Here is an 18,029-nt window from a genome sequence, read left to right on the forward strand (position 1 = left end):
GGCTGTACAGGAGCCATAAAGGGCCTATGTTATATAAATTAAGGTAAGGGGCGATGAAGAGGCTATGAAGGGGCTATGTTATATAAATTAAGGTAAGAGGCTATTAAGGGGCGATGGAGAGGCTATGTAGGGGCTATGTTATATAATTAAGGTAAGGGGCTATTCAGGGGCGATGGAGATGCTTTGTAGGGCCTATGTTATATAAATTAAGGTAAGAGGCTATTAAGGGGCGATGGAGAGGCTATGTAGGGGCTATGTTATATAAATTAGGGTAAGGGGCTATTTAGGGGCGATGGAGAGGCTATGTAGGGGCTATGTTATATATATTAAGGTAAGGATTATATAAATTAAGGTAAGAGGCTATTAAGGGGCGATGGAGAGGCTATGTAGGGGCTATGCTATATAAATTAAGGTAAGGGGCTATTAAGGGGCGATGGAGAGGCTATGTAGGGCTATGTTATATAAATTAAGGTAAGGGGCTATTAAGGGGCGATGGAGAGGCTATGTAGAGGCTATGTTATATAAATTAAGGTAAGGGGCTATTAAGGGGCGATGGAGAGGCTATGTAGGGGCTATGTTATATAAATTAAGGTAAGGAGCTATTTAGGGGCGATGGAGAGGCTATGTAGGGGCTATGTTATATAAATTAGGGTAAGGGGCTATTCAGGGGCGATGGAGAGGCTATGCAGGGGCTATGTTATATATATTAAGGTAAGGATTATATAAATTAAGGTAAGAGGCTATTAAGGGGCGATGGAGAGGCTATGTAGGGGCTATGCTATATAAATTAAGGTAAGGGGCTATTAAGGGGCGATGGAGAGGCTATGTAGGGCTATGTTATATAAATTAAGGTAAGGGGCTATTAAGGGGCGATGGAGAGGCTATGTAGAGGCTATGTTATATAAATTAAGGTAAGGGGCTATTAAGGGGCGATGGAGAGGCTATGTAGGGGCTATGTTATATAAATTAGGGTAAGGGGCTATTTAGGGGCGATGGAGAGGCTATGTAGGGGCTATGTTATATATATTAAGGTAAGGATTATATAAATTAAGGTAAGAGGCTATTAAGGGGCGATGGAGAGGCTATGTAGGGGCTATGCTATATAAATTAAGGTAAGGGGCTATTAAGGGGCGATGGAGAGGCTATGTAGGGCTATGTTATATAAATTAAGGTAAGGGGCTATTAAGGGGCGATGGAGAGGCTATGTAGGGGCTATGTTATATAAATTAAGGTAAGGAGCTATTAAGGGGCGATGGAGAGGCTATGTAGGGGCTATGTTATATAAATTAGGGTATGGGGCTATTTAGGGGCGATGGAGAGGCTATGTAGGGGCTATGTTATATATATTAAGGTAAGGATTATATAAATTAAGGTAAGAGGCTATTAAGGGGCGATGGAGAGGCTATGTAGGGGCTATGCTATATAAATTAAGGTAAGGGGCTATTAAGGGGCGATGGAGAGGCTATGTAGGGCTATGTTATATAAATTAAGGTAAGGGGCTATTCAGGGGCGATGGAGAGGCTATGTAGAGGCTATGTTATATAAATTAAGGTAAGGGGCTATTAAGGGGCGATGGAGAGGCTATGTAGGGGCTATGTTATATAAATTAAGGTAAGGAGCTATTAAGGGGCGATGGAGAGGCTATGTAGGGGCTATGTTATATAAATTAAGGTAAGGGGCGATGGAGAGGCTATGTAGGGGCTATGTTATATAAATTAAGGTAATGGGCTTTTAAGGGGCGATGGAGAGGCTATGTAGGAGCTATGTTATATAAATTAAGGTAAGGGACTATTAAGGGGCAATGGAGAGGCTATGTAGGAGCTTTGTTATATAAATAAAGGTAAGGGGCTATTAGGGGCGATGGAGAGGCTATGTAGGGGCTTTGTTATATAAATTAAGATAAGGGGCTATTAAGGGGCGATGGAGAGGCTATGTAGGGGCTATGTTATAAAAATTAAGGTAAGGAGCTATTAAGGGGCGATGGAGAGGCTATGTAGGGGCTTTTTTATATAAATTAAGGTAAGGGGCTATTAAGGGGCGATGGGGCAATGGAGGAGCGATGGAGGAGAGATGTAGGGGCCATCAAAGTACAATGTAATATAAATTTGTGGAAGGAGCGATGAAGGGGCGATGTAGGAGCGATGGAGGAGCGATGGAGGAGCGATGGAGGAGTGATGTAGCAGCGATGTAGGGGCCATCAAGTTGCAATGTTATATAAATTTGGAGAAGGAGCGATGAAGGGGCGATGGAGGAGCGATGTAGGAGCGATGTAGGGGCCATCAAGTTGCAATGTAATATAAATTTGGAGAAGGAGCGATGAAGGGGCGATGTAGGAGCGATGAAGGAGCGATGTAGGAGCGATGTAGGGGCCATCAAAGTAAGTACAATGTAATATAAATTTCAAGAAGGAGAGATGAAGGAGCGATGTAGGGGCGATATAGGAGCGATATAGGGGCGATGTAGGGGCGTTGTAGGAGCGATGAAGGGGCGATGGAGGAGCGATGTAGGGGCCATCAAAGTACAATGTAATATAAATTTCAAGAAGGAGAGATGAAGGAGCGATGTAGGGGCGATGTAGGAGCGATGGAGGAGCGATGTAGGGGCGATGGAGGAGCAATGAAGGGGCGATGGAGGAGCGATGTAGGGGCCATCAAAGTAAGTACAATGTAATATAAATTTCAAGAAGGAGAGATGAAGGAGCGATGTAGGGGCCATGGAGGAGCGATGTAGGGGCGATGGAGGAGCGATGTAGGGGCCATCAAAGTATAATGTAATATAAATATCAAGAAGGAGAGATGAAGGAGCGATGTAAGGGGATGGAGGAGCGATGTAGGGGCCATGGAGGAGCGATGTAGGGGCGATGGAGGAGCGATGTAGGGGCGATGGAGGAGCGATGCAGGGGCGATGGAGGAGCGATGTAAGGGCCATCAAAGTAAGTACAATGTAATATAAATTTCAAGAAGGAGAGATGAAGGAGCGATGTAGGGGCCATGGAGGAGCGATGTAGGGGCGATGGAGGAGCGATGTAGGGGCCATCAAAGTACAATGTAATATAAATATCAAGAAGGAGAGATGAAGGAGCGATGTAGGGGCGATGTAGGAGCGATGAAGGGGCGATGGAGGAGCGATGTAGGGGCCATCAAAGTACAATGTAATATAAATTTCAAGAAGGAGAGATGAAGGAGCGATGTAGGGGCGATGTAGGAGCGATGAAGGGGCCATGGAGGAGCGATGTAGGGGCCATCAAAGTACAATGTAATATAAATTTCAAGAAGGAGAGATGAAGGAGCGATGTAGGGGCGATGGAGGAGCGATGAAGGGGCGATGGAGGAGCGATGTAGGGGCCATCAAAGTACAATGTAATATAAATTTCAAGAAGGAGAGATGAAGGAGCGATGTAGGGGCGATGGAGGAGCGATGTAGGGGCCATCAAAGTACAATGTAATATAAAATTCAAGAATTAGAGATGAAGGAGCGATGTAGGGGCGATGTAGGGGCGATGTAGGGGCCATCAAAGTACAATTTAATATAAATTTCAAGAAGGAGAGATGAAGGAGCGATGTAGGGGCGATGAAGGAGCGATGAAGGGGCACTGGAGGTAAAGGACTATGGAGGGGCGATGGAGAGGCTATGAAGGAGCCATCATGGTGCTATAGTATAGCCTCTTATCATAAGAGGCGATATTAACGCCCCTTCAAAGGAGCTATTAAGAGGCCATGAAGGAGCTATAGCATAGCCTCTTATCATAAGAGGCGATATGAACGCTCCTTAAAAGGGGCTATCACATCGCTCCATATGATAAGAGGCTATGCTATAGCTCCTTGAAGGAGCTATAGAAAATCATCGCCCCATATGGAGCGATGTCATGGAAAGGACTATACCCGGTTTTTGTTTCTTAAACAATGAAGTTAAAGTGGAGGGGAATATCATTGAGGCCTTATATTTTAAATGGCCTAGAACCTAACCAGGATCAAATACTCTACTAAAAATTGAGGAGTAAAGGTTTTTGAGATCACATACATCCAAACAAGACGATATATTTTGTGATTTTTACTTCTTAAATCTTTGTCTGTCTATAAAATGTTTAATAACTTTTCAGTTTACAAGGAAAAATTGTCAATTTTACAGCATTTGTGTAAAATTTTCAGCTATAAAATTGTTGTATATTTACCATTACATGCTGCAGATATTTTAACAAACCCGCAGATTTAACATGAAATTTCACTATGTCATTTTTGATATATTCGAATTTGTGTTGAAACCACGTCATAACAAATACACTAATAAACAGGAAATCTTTGATAGAGTGCACAGTTAGACAGAAGGTTCGTTGTCTAAAGGGTATTATTCAATCTGATACCCAGGGGCTACTATTCAAACAGAGGGGGGGGGGGGGTTTTGACAAAATTGCGTAAACCTGGTGCATAGGCTTTATCTTTGGACTGAGAGGATAGGTTTTAAGATTTTTTTTGAATAGGCCTCTAGGTTCCGGAGCTGCAGGCCTCCAGGTGGTCTCTGTACAGGTAAAAATGAATTTTTAATTTTTTTTTTTAAGTTACAGGTCAACTTATAAAACAAAATATGCATCTTTTTCAATGTTATTCACATAGTTGAAGAAAAAACATGTCTTTTTCCCTGCTGATGGCAAAATAAATTTAACAGAAGGGGGAGGAAAAAACTATTTTTACAATCTTTTGGTGTATTTTCAGAGAATCTATTTATGATAATTCCAGACTAGATTATCAATGTTGAATTAAGGCTAAATAAAAACTATTTAAGTCAGATATTCTAATGTAACACTATGGTATCAAACATTCTTGGGAATCAATATAATATGTGATGTTATAAAATCATAGTAGTGTTACAGTACATTAACATATTAACTCAGCCATTGTTATTACTGTAGTTATTTGTACATAAAAATCAAAGGAACGGCCGATGGTTTGTGCACACATATTTACTGTTCTGCGCTAGTAAATTAAATAAAGTAAAACTAGAATGCTCTAATAGGTTAACAACTTAGATTGACCTAATTGAAAGCTATCTTGAACATTTCATAGACCAATTTGAGTACTTGTTAACAAGAACAAACATACACAAGAAAAACACTTATATTTTTTATGCCAAAAAAATAATTTGACTGCATGGCCTTTGTCTTAAAGAACTTAATGTATGTAAGGATATGCGCCTATTTTTGCCCAAGGCATTTCTCTATTTTAATAATTTTTTAAAAATATCTTTAGTTGTGATACCTTTTCATTACATACAACGATTAATCGGATGTGTTAATACCTTCTAGGAAACTCTGCTTAACATCACTGCATTTTCTATAATCTCTTTTCAATGTTACGCAAAATTTAGCAAAAATTGGCCGATTTTGCCACATTTTGGTACATTTTGCCGATAGTAAAAATTGTGCTATTTTGTCAAGGATGTAGAGATGGGAAAATGAACAATAGTTTTAATTTAATCCTAAAATTTTGGTTATAATTCTTTTGAAAAAAGAGCTAATAGAGCTAGCTTATATATTCATTACTAAATTATGTTTGTAAAATTTTTAAGTATCATATAGATAGTAAATTAATAGATGGTTGAATTTATGCTATATTATAAGATTTAGACAAAGAGATATAATAGAAAAACATAAATTAACATATAATATATCATCTAAATAAATAAATAGAAATAATAAGCATAGAAATGAATAGTTAGATTTAGGGTGGTTTTCCTTTAAGTGTCAATAGAGCAATCATAATTGGAAATGAAGGTGTCGTAAGAAAAACTACCTTACCCTATCCCTATCAATTAATTTCCGGGAGGATAAGGGACTAGGCACTGGGAGAGGAAACTGTGATTACCTGAATAATTTTTTATGAAATTATTGCTGGATGATAAGGTTACTGCTTCTAGTAGAAAAATTTCATTCCTTGGCACAAAAGCTGTCTTGGTTACTGGCTTGAAAGGAGACCTAAAAATGCGAGGATAAGTAATCTATCTAACTATACAGTATACATATGACTAATTATCCATCTATCTATCTAACTATAAATATATCTTATTATCTATCTATCTACATTTGAAATTGCAGTGTTACTTTCTTGATACCGTTGACTAATACATAAGCCATCTATCTATCCAACTATATATCTATTTATCTCTCTTTCTATCTGTCTAAGTATCTGTCTATCTAACTAGATGTTCAATTATGTATCTATCTATCTTTCTACCTTTGACTTAAAGTATTACTTCCTTTCCACCGTTGACTAACACATAAGCCTTCTATCTATTTAACTAAATATCTATTAATCTCTATTTCTATTTGTCTACTTATATATCTATCTATATTTCTACCTTTGAAATTGCAGTGTTAATCCTATATATATATTATATCTAACTATTATCTTTATCTACTCATCTACCTATCTGTCATCCAACATATCAAAGTATCTGTCTATCTAACTAGATGTCCAATTATTTATCTATCTATCTTTCTACCTTTGACTTAAAGTGTTACTTCCTTTCCACCGTTTACTAACACATAAGCCATCTATCTACCTAACTAAATATCTATTTATCTATGTTTCTATCTGTCTACTTATATATCTATCTATATTTCTACCTTTAAAATTGCAGTGTTGCTTCCTATATATATTATATTTATCTAACTTTTATCTTTATCTACTTATCTACCTATCTATCATCCAACATATCAGAGTGTCTGTCTATCTAACTAGATGTCCAATTATTTATCTATCTATATTTCTACCTTTGACTTAAAGTGTTACTTCCTTTCCACCGTTGACTAACACATAAGCCATCTATCTATTTAACTAAATATCTATTAATCTCTATTTCTATCTGTCTACTTAAATATCTATCTATATTTCTACCTTTGAAATTGAAGTGTTACTTCTTTACCACCATTAACTAGCATATCAAACCAACCACCAGGACGTGTTAGTGTAAATCCATAGTTAGACGCACCAGCAGTCCTAGAATAGTTTTATAATATTGACAGATTTTTAAATATAAATTTGAAGATTTTTAGAAAATTAAAATGAACTTTTTGCCATTTTACTTAAGAAATAAATTTAATGTTTACTAGCGAAATTGCCCCTGGCATTTATGGGTCTGTAAAAATAGCTTAAAACCATTACAAGACCTTCATCTAAAAACAAAATACCTTGAAACATTCTTGGGTAATATATAAAGCTACCCTAAAGAACTCAATCGGAACAGTAGTTACTTAAAGCATATAATAGGATAATAAGCACAAGAACAATATGCTAAAAGATCATGTCATAAGAATCGCTTTTGAAAAACTTAAATGTTTTGCTATTTAGTGTATAAAAAGCTACCTATCATTTGGCTGTATGCCCTTTCGTCTCTTAATCAGACAAAGACGGTTACAAAATAGTATATACCTGTCTACACTGACTCTAACACCAATAATTCCTTCGCCGGTTCTGGTCTCAACTCGTCCTCGTAGGATAGCTGCGTCCGTTTCCTAGATAGATGGAAATATCAATGGATAGATCAATGGATGTGTCGTATGGATGGAAGGATGGATGGAAGGATGGATGGAAGGATGGATGGAAGGATGGATGGAAGGATGGATGGAAGGATGGAAGGATGGATGGTTGGATGGTTGGATGGATAGATGGATGGATGGATGGATGGATGGATGGATGGATGGATGGATGGATGGATGGATGGATGAATGGATGGATGGATGGATGGATGGATGGATGGATGGATGGATTGATAGATGGATGGATGGATGGATAAATGGATGGATAAATGGATGGTTGGATGGATGGTTGGATGGATAGTTGGATGGATGGATAAATGGATGGATGGATGGATGGATGGATGGATGGATGGATGGATGGATGGATGGATGGATGGATAGATGGATGGATGGATGGATGGATGGATGGATGGATGGATGGATGGATGGATGGATGGATGGATGGATGGATGGATGGATGGATGGATGGATGGATGGATGGATTGGTGGATTGGTGGATGGATGGATGGATGGATGGATGGATGGATGGATGGATGGATGGATGGATGGATGGATGGATGGATGGATGGATGGATGGATGGATGGATGGATGGATGGATGGATGGATGGATGGATGGATGGATGGATGGATGGTTAGATGGGTGGTGGTTGGATATGCATAGATGCATGGATGGATGGATGAATGGATAGATAGACAAAAAAACATGATACATACAATAAATGTATATATAAATAGATAGATAGTTACCTTATAAAATTCCTTTTTAGCATATCTCTGAACACTTCTCTCCCCTGTGATAAGGAATTTGGACCTTTGGAAGAAGGACAAGTCACTCTCTGTATCTGTGCGGTTCTGGACAATCTAAACAACAAAAACGGTCAATAACGAGGAATTAAAATTTAACTTAAAGGAAAAAATATTTTTTTTGTTGTGAATTATTGGGCATTTAAATGTTTGGAGTTTTAAAGATATGAGTATTCGCACAGTAAAGCTTCTTATACGTCCCAATAAGTTTTTTTTTTATTTTAAGAGAGAAGAGCCGCCCTGATAATTACTAGAATATTTAAAATCATTACAGACTATTTCTTTTAATTTAGGAATAAGCTGTGGTTTGATTATTACATATGATCTCGCAAAAAACTGAACACTAAAACTTTCGGTTCTTTTTTTTATTCAGAGAAGCTTTATATACTTCAATGGAAGGATTTAGGCTATTTCACATAAGTTTTTTCTGTCCCCATTGATACCAACGATTTGATTAACAATACTAATTACTAATTACTAAAAATCAAAAATCAATTTCTTTATTTTAGATCAACAGCTCGCTCTGGAATCAAAACTCTGACACACAGCTCATAACGCAGACAGAGAAAACTCAAACACTCAGTGACAGAAAAACAAAACAAAACCACCAATAAAAACACAAACATATACAAACCTGAAAACTCACCACCAAAAAAAAAAAATTTAAAAAGTACTATGAAATTACAACAAGAGCAAAAAATATACAAAGACAAAGAATAATAAAATGAAACTACTGTGACATGACATAAAATGACAAAATAACCCAACTGACAATGTATGTGATTTAACCATTTACAGCTAGTTTGCAAAGTAAACATAAAACAAAAATAAACAACTACTGTATTAAATAACAAAAAAATTTGTAACAATATGAACCATAAACCTGCTTACCGGAAGTTTTTTTCTTTCATAAGTATCCATATATGTAATAATATATGTTATAATGTAATCATTTTCAGGGCGAAGGGGGATAGGCAGGAATGAAGGCTACTAAATTTAAAAAATATAACACATTTAAACATGACTTTTGGCCTTTCAGCCTGTCTTGTCCTTCTGCCGCCTTCACCCAATCCCCAACCTGAAAAACAGAACCAAGTCGTGGGTAAATCTACAACGTACCAAGATACAGTGTAGTGCCATGAATCTTCCTAGTTATATTTTAATATATAATACTGTATATGTTAACTGTAATTCATTATTAAATCCTAATGTGCTTTATTATTATATTATATGTAACTAGTAGAATAATAAATCTATCTATCTAATACTAGAAATCGGGAGCACCATTGTACTAAATACATTAATTTTTAGAGGAAAGCAAATGTAGTTAAATATAGTAAGATAGTTGAATCTTAAAATTGAAATATTTGCGTATTAAAGTTTCCACTGGTGTTAAATATTGAGAAAGAATGAGAAAATGGTAGAATACTATGCCAAATAGTCTGTCATTTATACCAGATAGAAGGATTTCATCCATTCTTCTTTTTATTTATCTTTTTCTCTCTCTGTATGTAAATACTAGCGACTAAGCCCCTAGATTCTAGGTAAAAGGGGGGGGGGGGGGTCGAACTTCCCTCACTTTAAATATTAGTAAAAAGTTGATGTCAATGATATTTATAGCTATAGATCTTTCCTGGACCTATAAGAAGCTCCACTGTAAAGGAGAACCTTTTCGATAAAGCAATCACAGATATCTCAGCTAACATTATAGACTTACTGTTACTTTTGGTATATAAGGAAAAAAAACTTTTTTATGAAAGGTTGAGCGATAGCTTCCATCTATTTTTTTTATCTAACACTCTTATAGAATTAGAAAATAAGTTTATTTATAATAATTTCATCCTTTTCATATAGTATATTTAATATAGTTATTGACAAAGACGTTTACAGAAAACTATATTTTTCAGTTGCCATATTCGTGTCCTGTTTTCCTCGGTCAAAGCTAAACCTATAAAACTTATTCAATTTTAGGTAGAATCCTTTATAATTCGCAAATGACCCCCTGTAGTCTCTCCCCTCCACCCCTGGCTCACTTCATTACTAATTACTATTTTAATCACCTTTATCTTGTGAGGATTCCCATTAATAATAAGCATATAATCTACAACGTATTTGTCTCATTGTTCTAAAAGCTTTGGGAATTATATATTTGTTTTTGAAATCCGTCATGTTTATCTGGCTGCTTTAAGAGATAAGGATCTCAAATAAATTCGAAAGATTTTTCTCGTATTCATTCGAATCCGGTGGATAGGAACCGGTTTTCATCAATACGAAAAAACTATGTTTAGCATCGTATTATATCCAGCTTTCTACGAATATAAAAATGTACAATCAAAAGATTAAAACTAGTTTTTTATCCGGTGCCTTCGGCACCTCGGGGCTAAAAAAACTAGTTTTAATCTTATAATTGTACATTCTATATCCGCAGAAAGCCGTTTATAATACGATGCGAGAAATAACTATTAACCCTTACAGAACGGGCCCCAATTCCCACCTTAATAGATCGGGGGGGGGGGGGGGGGGGGCTCAAAGAGCCCCCCTTCTATCTCGGCTCCTGGTACAGATAAAGACGTAAATTTTTTTTCTGGTGGTTTATGTGTATTTTTAGAGAAAATTACTTTTTCTAGTCATAGCAGTCAGACCGCTCCTTAGCCGCTTTTTAGCGGCCAGCCGCTAAATTTTAAAACAGCTGTAGAGCGGCCAATTTTGCAGCTAGGATGACCAAATTTTAGGACGAACTTTTATTTTTTATAACAAAAAAATTACTTTTTCTGATCATCGCCGAAAAACGGCAAATAACGGAAACCGCCATTTTCGGCGGTTACGGCGGTAAAACGGCGATTGGCGGCGCAAATTAATATTTTTATCTGTTTATTATTGCTCAAGGATTTACCAAAAAAAATTATAGGTCTCTAGCTGTAATAGAAGCCACGATATTCATGATATATGTTTGTAGTAAAAGCCGGACAAAAATCGGTCATAAAGTCGGTCAGGAAGCGGTCAAACGGTCACAACACCACTTTTCTCAGGTGGTCATTGATATCTAAGTATTCACCAAAAAAATTTTAGGTTTCTACCTTATACACAAAAGTCATAATGTAGAAATTAAGATTTATTTAGAATTTTTCTAATTTTTTTTGCTACCCAACCGACTTTGACCGGACACCACGACCGACACAGACCAGATATCCTAATAAAATCAACTTTTGCCGATGTATAATTACTAAACTTAAAAAGTCATGAAGTTACAGCTCTCCATCTTACCTACAAAAAAAATGAGATTGAAAAAACTAGAGGGGGGGGGGGGGGCTCCCCCGATCTTTAAGGGTTAAAGTATGTTTTTTTGTATTCTAGATTTTAGGTGGGTGTCATAAAATCTCTAGCTGATCAATTAATCTAAAATTAAAGAGAAGGGGATGAAATTGTACCCAAATTGTGTATTAAGGGGTATTACAAAATTTTTCTTAAATTGGGTTTCTCAGGGCTTTTGTTTGAGATTTATTTGGTTTAAAATTGTGGAATTTTGGCAGTATATGTCGGTGGTAACTTCCTTAAACACAATTGTGGACCAATTTCCCCATTCCTTCCCCCATTTTGACCCCACCCTAGTTGAAGTATTTGAAATTTAGGTTCAGTGGGCCCTATAAGACTATATCTACCCACGTTATCTATAATACAAAGTAGAATGATGTCTGTCCGTCCATCCGTCCCTTAAGATCTTGGTAACCACTGAACCGATCGGATTCTAAACTTCAGGGTATATACATATTGGTCCTGTGGTGGCTTTAAGGTATTTTCTTGAGGGTTGGGACACCCCCAACTCCCCTAAAACACCCCCTCCCCATTTTTTTGTTTATGAGGAAATTATTTCACATAAAACTACTGGCAGCACCAGTAGTACTTATTTTTTTTATTTTTATTTTAATTACCTCTTTTGGCAAAGCCCATAGAGGCTAGGGGCGAAGCCGCTAGTTTAAAATATTTTTTAAGGGGGAAATTGTTGGGTTATATACATACACTTTTCCTAATAATAATTTAAGTCTTTCTATCCTTTAATTTGGTTTTATACTTAATTTTCTTAGAATTCATGTTAAGAAAAATATAGAAAATTAAAAATAATAAGAGACATAGATAGATAGATACAATAATCCAACAAATTAAACTCAACCATTAGGCTTCAAACACGCCATCCGCTGGCTCCATGGCTCTTTAGCCGCAGAAACATAAACGGGCTGCATGGCTTGGCAGCCGAGCCGTACTCATACCTTTGAATATGAATATATAATAGACTAGCGGCTTCGCCCCTAGCCTCTAGGAGCTTTGCCTCAAGAGGTTTGATCAACCTAATTTTTCATATTTTATATTTAAAAGAAAAAGTAAAAGCAAAAAAAAATATTTTTTTTTTTTTTTGGGGGGGGGGGGGGTAGTCGACACCCCTTTAAAGTTATTTTTTTTTGGGGGGGGGGGTCGGGCAGACTGACATCGTTTTACTTTGTATTATAAATAGATACAAACCTTTTCAGGATCAGCAAAGTAGACGCAAAGAATATTTTCAGCACAAACTGGATGAGAACAACAGCTGGAGTCACCACAGTCGATTAGATCATCTACAACAAAACAAGTATTGTAACTACATCGTTTGAGTAAAAATTTTGGCGATGGGTTGGAATTTTTATAATTATTTGGTTATATTCACTTAATTTAAACATTAATAAATGTTTATGAATTGCAACATACCAAAGACAACTTACTTTTTAAAAAATATTTCACCTTTGTAAATACCAAAATATTCCCCTTTAATGATTAGTCAAATGTCTGACACTGAAGCAGTAATACTTTTTGACGTCATCTTTATGTTTTTTGGCTCAAAATTAATTATGTTTCAAAAAAAAATTTAGAATGGGTTTTAAATCAGTAGTACCATTCAATATTAATGAGTTTACCTCCATCATTATCAATTCCGTCCGTGCAATCAATTTCTTCAGACAGCTGACAATAATCACCCCTCCATCCTATATAGATAGATAGATTAATCAATTTCTTCAGACAGCTGACAATGATCTCCCCTCCATCCTATATAGATAGATAGATTAATCAATTTCTTCAGACAGCTGACAATGATCTCCCCTCTATCCTAGATATATAGATAGATTAATCAATTTCTTCAGACAGCTGACAATGATCTCCCCTCCATCCTATATAGATAGATAGATTAATCAATTTCTTCAGACAGCTGACAATGATCTCCCCTCCATCCTATATAGATAGATAGATTAATCAATTTCTTCAGACAGCTGACAATGATCTCCCCTCTATCCTAGATATATAGATAGATTAATCAATTTCTTCAGACAGCTGACAATGATCTCCCCTCTATCCTAGATATATAGATAGATTAATCAATTTCTTCAGATAGCTGACAATGATTGCCCCTCCATCCTAGATAGATAGATAGATTAATCAATTTCTTCAGACAGCTGACAATGATCTCCCCTCCATCCTATATAGATAGAAAGATTAATCATTTTCTTCAGACAGCTGACAATGATCCCCCCTCTATCCTAGATATATAGATAGATTAATCAATTTCTTCAGACAGCTGACAATGATCTCCCCTCCATCCTATATAGATAGATAGATTAATCAATTTCTTCAGATAGCTGACAATGATTGCCCCTCCATCCTAGATAGATAGATAGATTAATCAATTTCTTCAGACAGCTGACAATGATCCCCCCTCTATCCTAGATATATAGATAGATTAATCAATTTCTTCAGACAGCTGACAATGATCTCCCCTCCATCCTATATAGATAGATAGATTAATCAATTTCTTCAGATAGCTGACAATGATTGCCCCTCCATCCTAGATAGATAGATAGATTAATCAATTTCTTCAGACAGCTGACAATAATCCCCCCTCTATCCTAGATATATAGATAGATTAATCAATTTCTTCAGACAGCTGACAATGATCTCCCCTCCATCCAAGATAGATAGATAGATTAATCAATTTCTTCAGACAGCTGACAATAATCTCCCCTCTATCCTAGATAGATAGATAGATTAATCAATTTCTTCAGACAGCTGACAATAATCTTCCCTCCATTCTAGATAGATTGATAGATTAATCAATTTCTTCAGACAGCTGACAATAATCTCCCCTCTATCCTAGATAGATAGATAGATTAATCAATTTCTTCAAACAGCTGACAATAATCACCCCTCCATCCTAGATAGATAGATAGATTAATCAATTTCTTCAGACAGCTGACAATGATCTCCCCTCCATTCTAGATAGATAGATAGATTAATCAATTTCTTCAGACAGCTGACAATGATCTCCCCTCCATCCTAGATAGATAGATAGATTAATCAATTTCTTTAGACAGCTGACTATGATCCCCCCTCTATCCTAGATAGATAGATAGATTAATAAATTTCTTCAGACAGCTGACAATGATCCCCTTCTATCCTAGATAGATAGATAGATTAATCAATTTCTTCAGACAGCTGACAATAATCTCCCCTCTATCCTAGATAGATAGATAGATTAATCAATTTCTTCAGACAGCTGACAATGATCTCCTCTCTATCCTAGATAGATAGATAGATTAATCAATTTCTTCAGACAGCTGACAATGATCTCCCCTCTATCCTAGATAGATAGATAGATTAATCAATTTCTACAGACAGCTGACAATAATCTCCCCTCTATCCTAGATAGAAAGATAGATTAATCAATTTCTTCAGACAGCTGACAATAATCTCCCCTCTATCCTAGATAGATAGATAGATTAATCAATTAATTATGTTCTTCGTTTTTGGGAAGCTTGACATAGGTCCAGGAATAGTTTTTAGCTATTGCATTTTTAGATGGGATGGTTTTAAGCTATTTTCATGTCCCCTACCTACACCTTCAAAGGCATTGCCCTAAGACGCTAAATATGAATCGATTAATTGATTTTTAAAAAAGAAATAAAATTTATAGAAAAATAGATCTAAACAACAAGTATATGTTGATAAAAAATATAATCTTATGTGTTAATTAATCAAAGGAATGAAAAAAATCGTCAAACACTTTGTTGATTTCAAACTGCTGTAAATTATCCTAAAATACACAAATATGATGTATCTTTTATACTTAGATAGGTTTGATTTAAGCATTCTCGTTTGATAGAAAACATTTGTTATATAAATTTACTTTTGATTTTTAGTTTCTGTTAGAATTTTACATAATGATAATAATAAAAATTCAATTATGATTTTTAGTCATCAAATGTTTGGTGTTATAATTTACCAATGCTCCACTTATACAATATACATATAAATATAATGTTTATACAATACTAACAATAATCAAGTTTAGCTAATCCGTAGCACGACCAACTGACTTCTATCCAAAGATAGGTAAAAATTCAAGATAGATAGATGTATTTTAACATAAGCATACAAAATGATAATAATATTTCTCGTATTCATTCGAATCTGGTGGACAGGAACCGGTTCTCATCAATACGAAAAAACTATGTCTAGCATCGTATTATAAACCGCTTTCTACGAATATAGAAATGTACAATCATAAGATTAAAACCATTTTTTTTTAGCCCGTGTCTTCGGCACCTCGGGGCTAAAAAAACTGGTTTTATTCTAATAATTGTACATTCTATATCCGCGGAAAGCGGTTTATAATACGATGAAAGAAATAACTATTCTTACACATATTTACATAATTTTATGCATAGTTTGGTACTTTCATCAATATTGACTATTGACTCTATGGGCGTGGAAGTCCTCTCCACGTCACCTGCATTTTGAATTGCAATGTAACTCGCTCAATCGCCTAGAGTACCAACAGCTATCAGACAACCAACCCTTTGATTGCACGACCTTTGTCTGATAAATCCCGACTGTGCATCGTAATGAGTTGCGCCTGTTTTGAGCCAAGGCATTCCCTCTATTCTAACTATTTATATCTCACATCTGACATAGCAGCAGTAGGAACCGTTTTTAACGTCTTTATTTATGACGCGGTGTCGAACCGAGATTTGAACTTGAAGAAAGCATTGGACAATAAGATATTTGATACTTCTAATTGCCAATATCGCACAAAATACAACATTATATTCATACATAAATATTCAACTTATATATAAGTCTTCAAATCTAAATAAGTCAAATATTAATAAGCTATACATTATTAATATTTGCTAAAATGAGAAAACATCTTTTTAAACTATAGATTAAAGTTTTCAAGGGTAGGTTTGTGGACAATCCTATTATTGATTAAATCAAAATATGACAATAGATTTTAGTATTTAGTTAGCTTGCTACTTTAGTGTTACACTTTTGAAAGTGATAGACTTTAGGATCAGTCTTTAACTGTGTTTCAAATTATGTTTACTCAAAACCACCAATATAAGAAATATTTAAAACCCTTGGCCGTTATTTTATCAGAGAAGATAGAACTAATAAATCAGTGTTTGATGTTTAATTAAACCTAATATAAAACTTTGAATTAAAAATTATCTGTGTTGAAATTCGTTATTCTATTGCATTATAATAGATGTAATTGATTTATAAGTACTTGGCATAAATTTTTCTTTTTGTAGATATTATTACATTTGCAACTGTTATAGTATAGGGTATTTTTATTTTCACTATTCTTTATGAATAAAACTTTTGTGGTATTGATTGGACACTATGTTTGAAAGTGTGTCAGAAATAGTAATAGTATAGGTATTGTAAAGTTTGTATGTCTGATAAGGTTTCTACTTGTCTGTCTGTCTACCTAGGTTTCTATTTGACTGTCTGGCTAGGCTTCTATTTGTCTGTCTGTTAAGGTTTATATTCGTCTGTCTCTCTAGGTTTCTATATGTATGTGTGTCTGAGTTATTCCCTATCTGTCTAGGTTTCAACATGTATGTATAGGTAAATATATATCTGTCTGCTTTGGCATAATATATTTATCATATTTTTATATATCTTTCAAGTTTCTATTTGTCTGTCTGTCTAGGTTTCTATCTGTCTGTCTAGGCTTCTATTTGTCTGATTTGCTACGTTTCTATCTGTCTGTCTGTCTAGGTTTTGATCTTCCTTACATTCTAGTTTTATATCTATCTGTCTGTCAAGCTTTATAATTGTCTGTTTGTCTAGGTTTCTATCTGTCTGTCTATCTAGGTTTTGATCTGTCTCACTTTCTAGTTTTATATCTATCTGTCTTTCAAGCTTTATAATTGTCTGTTTGTCTAGGTTTCTGTCTGTCTGTCTAGGTTCTGATCTGTCTCACTTTCTAGTTTTTTAAAAGGTTAGCTTTATTAATTTTGGACATAATAACCATTGCCTAGACTTCAAAATTAAACTTAAGACTTTGATAAATGAAATGTGTTTATCTAAGCAATATCCATTGGTTTTTTGTATGTCTGTCATTAAGTTAATCTTTGTATAAGTTTGTTTTCGGAAAAAAACTGTCCGTAAAGATTTAAATAAATCTAATTTTTTTTTAAATTTGATGTTCGAAACACCATTTTTGAAATTAATCCTTTGGCTGATAAAAGTTTGGTTTAGAAAGTGTTCTCCAAATATATGTAAAGTTTTTGCTATTAAATCTATGTTATTTGTCAGCTTTTTATTTATCATCAAGTTTTATAAGACTTGATTGTTGATTAAGGTGCTAGATAACTTCCTAGATTT

General features: G+C 35.3%; 1 protein-coding gene across 1 annotated transcript in view; it reads right to left on the reverse strand.

Annotated features, from left to right (window-relative positions):
• Nucleotides 1-18,029, reverse strand: part of LOC145306448 (teneurin-a-like) — a 186,395-nt gene that overhangs the window by 59,372 nt on the left and 108,994 nt on the right. The window contains exons 25-30 of the mRNA XM_080148544.1: nucleotides 13,280-13,348; nucleotides 12,852-12,943; nucleotides 8,280-8,393; nucleotides 7,425-7,507; nucleotides 6,891-6,992; nucleotides 5,859-5,968 (exon numbers count right to left, since the gene is read on the reverse strand). Coding sequence (XP_080004670.1) covers nucleotides 5,859-5,968; nucleotides 6,891-6,992; nucleotides 7,425-7,507; nucleotides 8,280-8,393; nucleotides 12,852-12,943; nucleotides 13,280-13,348 — 570 coding nt within the window. The remainder of the gene's footprint in view (nucleotides 1-5,858; nucleotides 5,969-6,890; nucleotides 6,993-7,424; nucleotides 7,508-8,279; nucleotides 8,394-12,851; nucleotides 12,944-13,279; nucleotides 13,349-18,029) is intronic.

Source organism: Acartia tonsa, chromosome 14 (assembly GCF_053477335.1).
Source record: "Acartia tonsa isolate MP-2025a chromosome 14, ASM5347733v1, whole genome shotgun sequence".
Lineage (NCBI taxonomy): Eukaryota > Metazoa > Arthropoda > Copepoda > Calanoida > Acartiidae > Acartia > Acartia tonsa.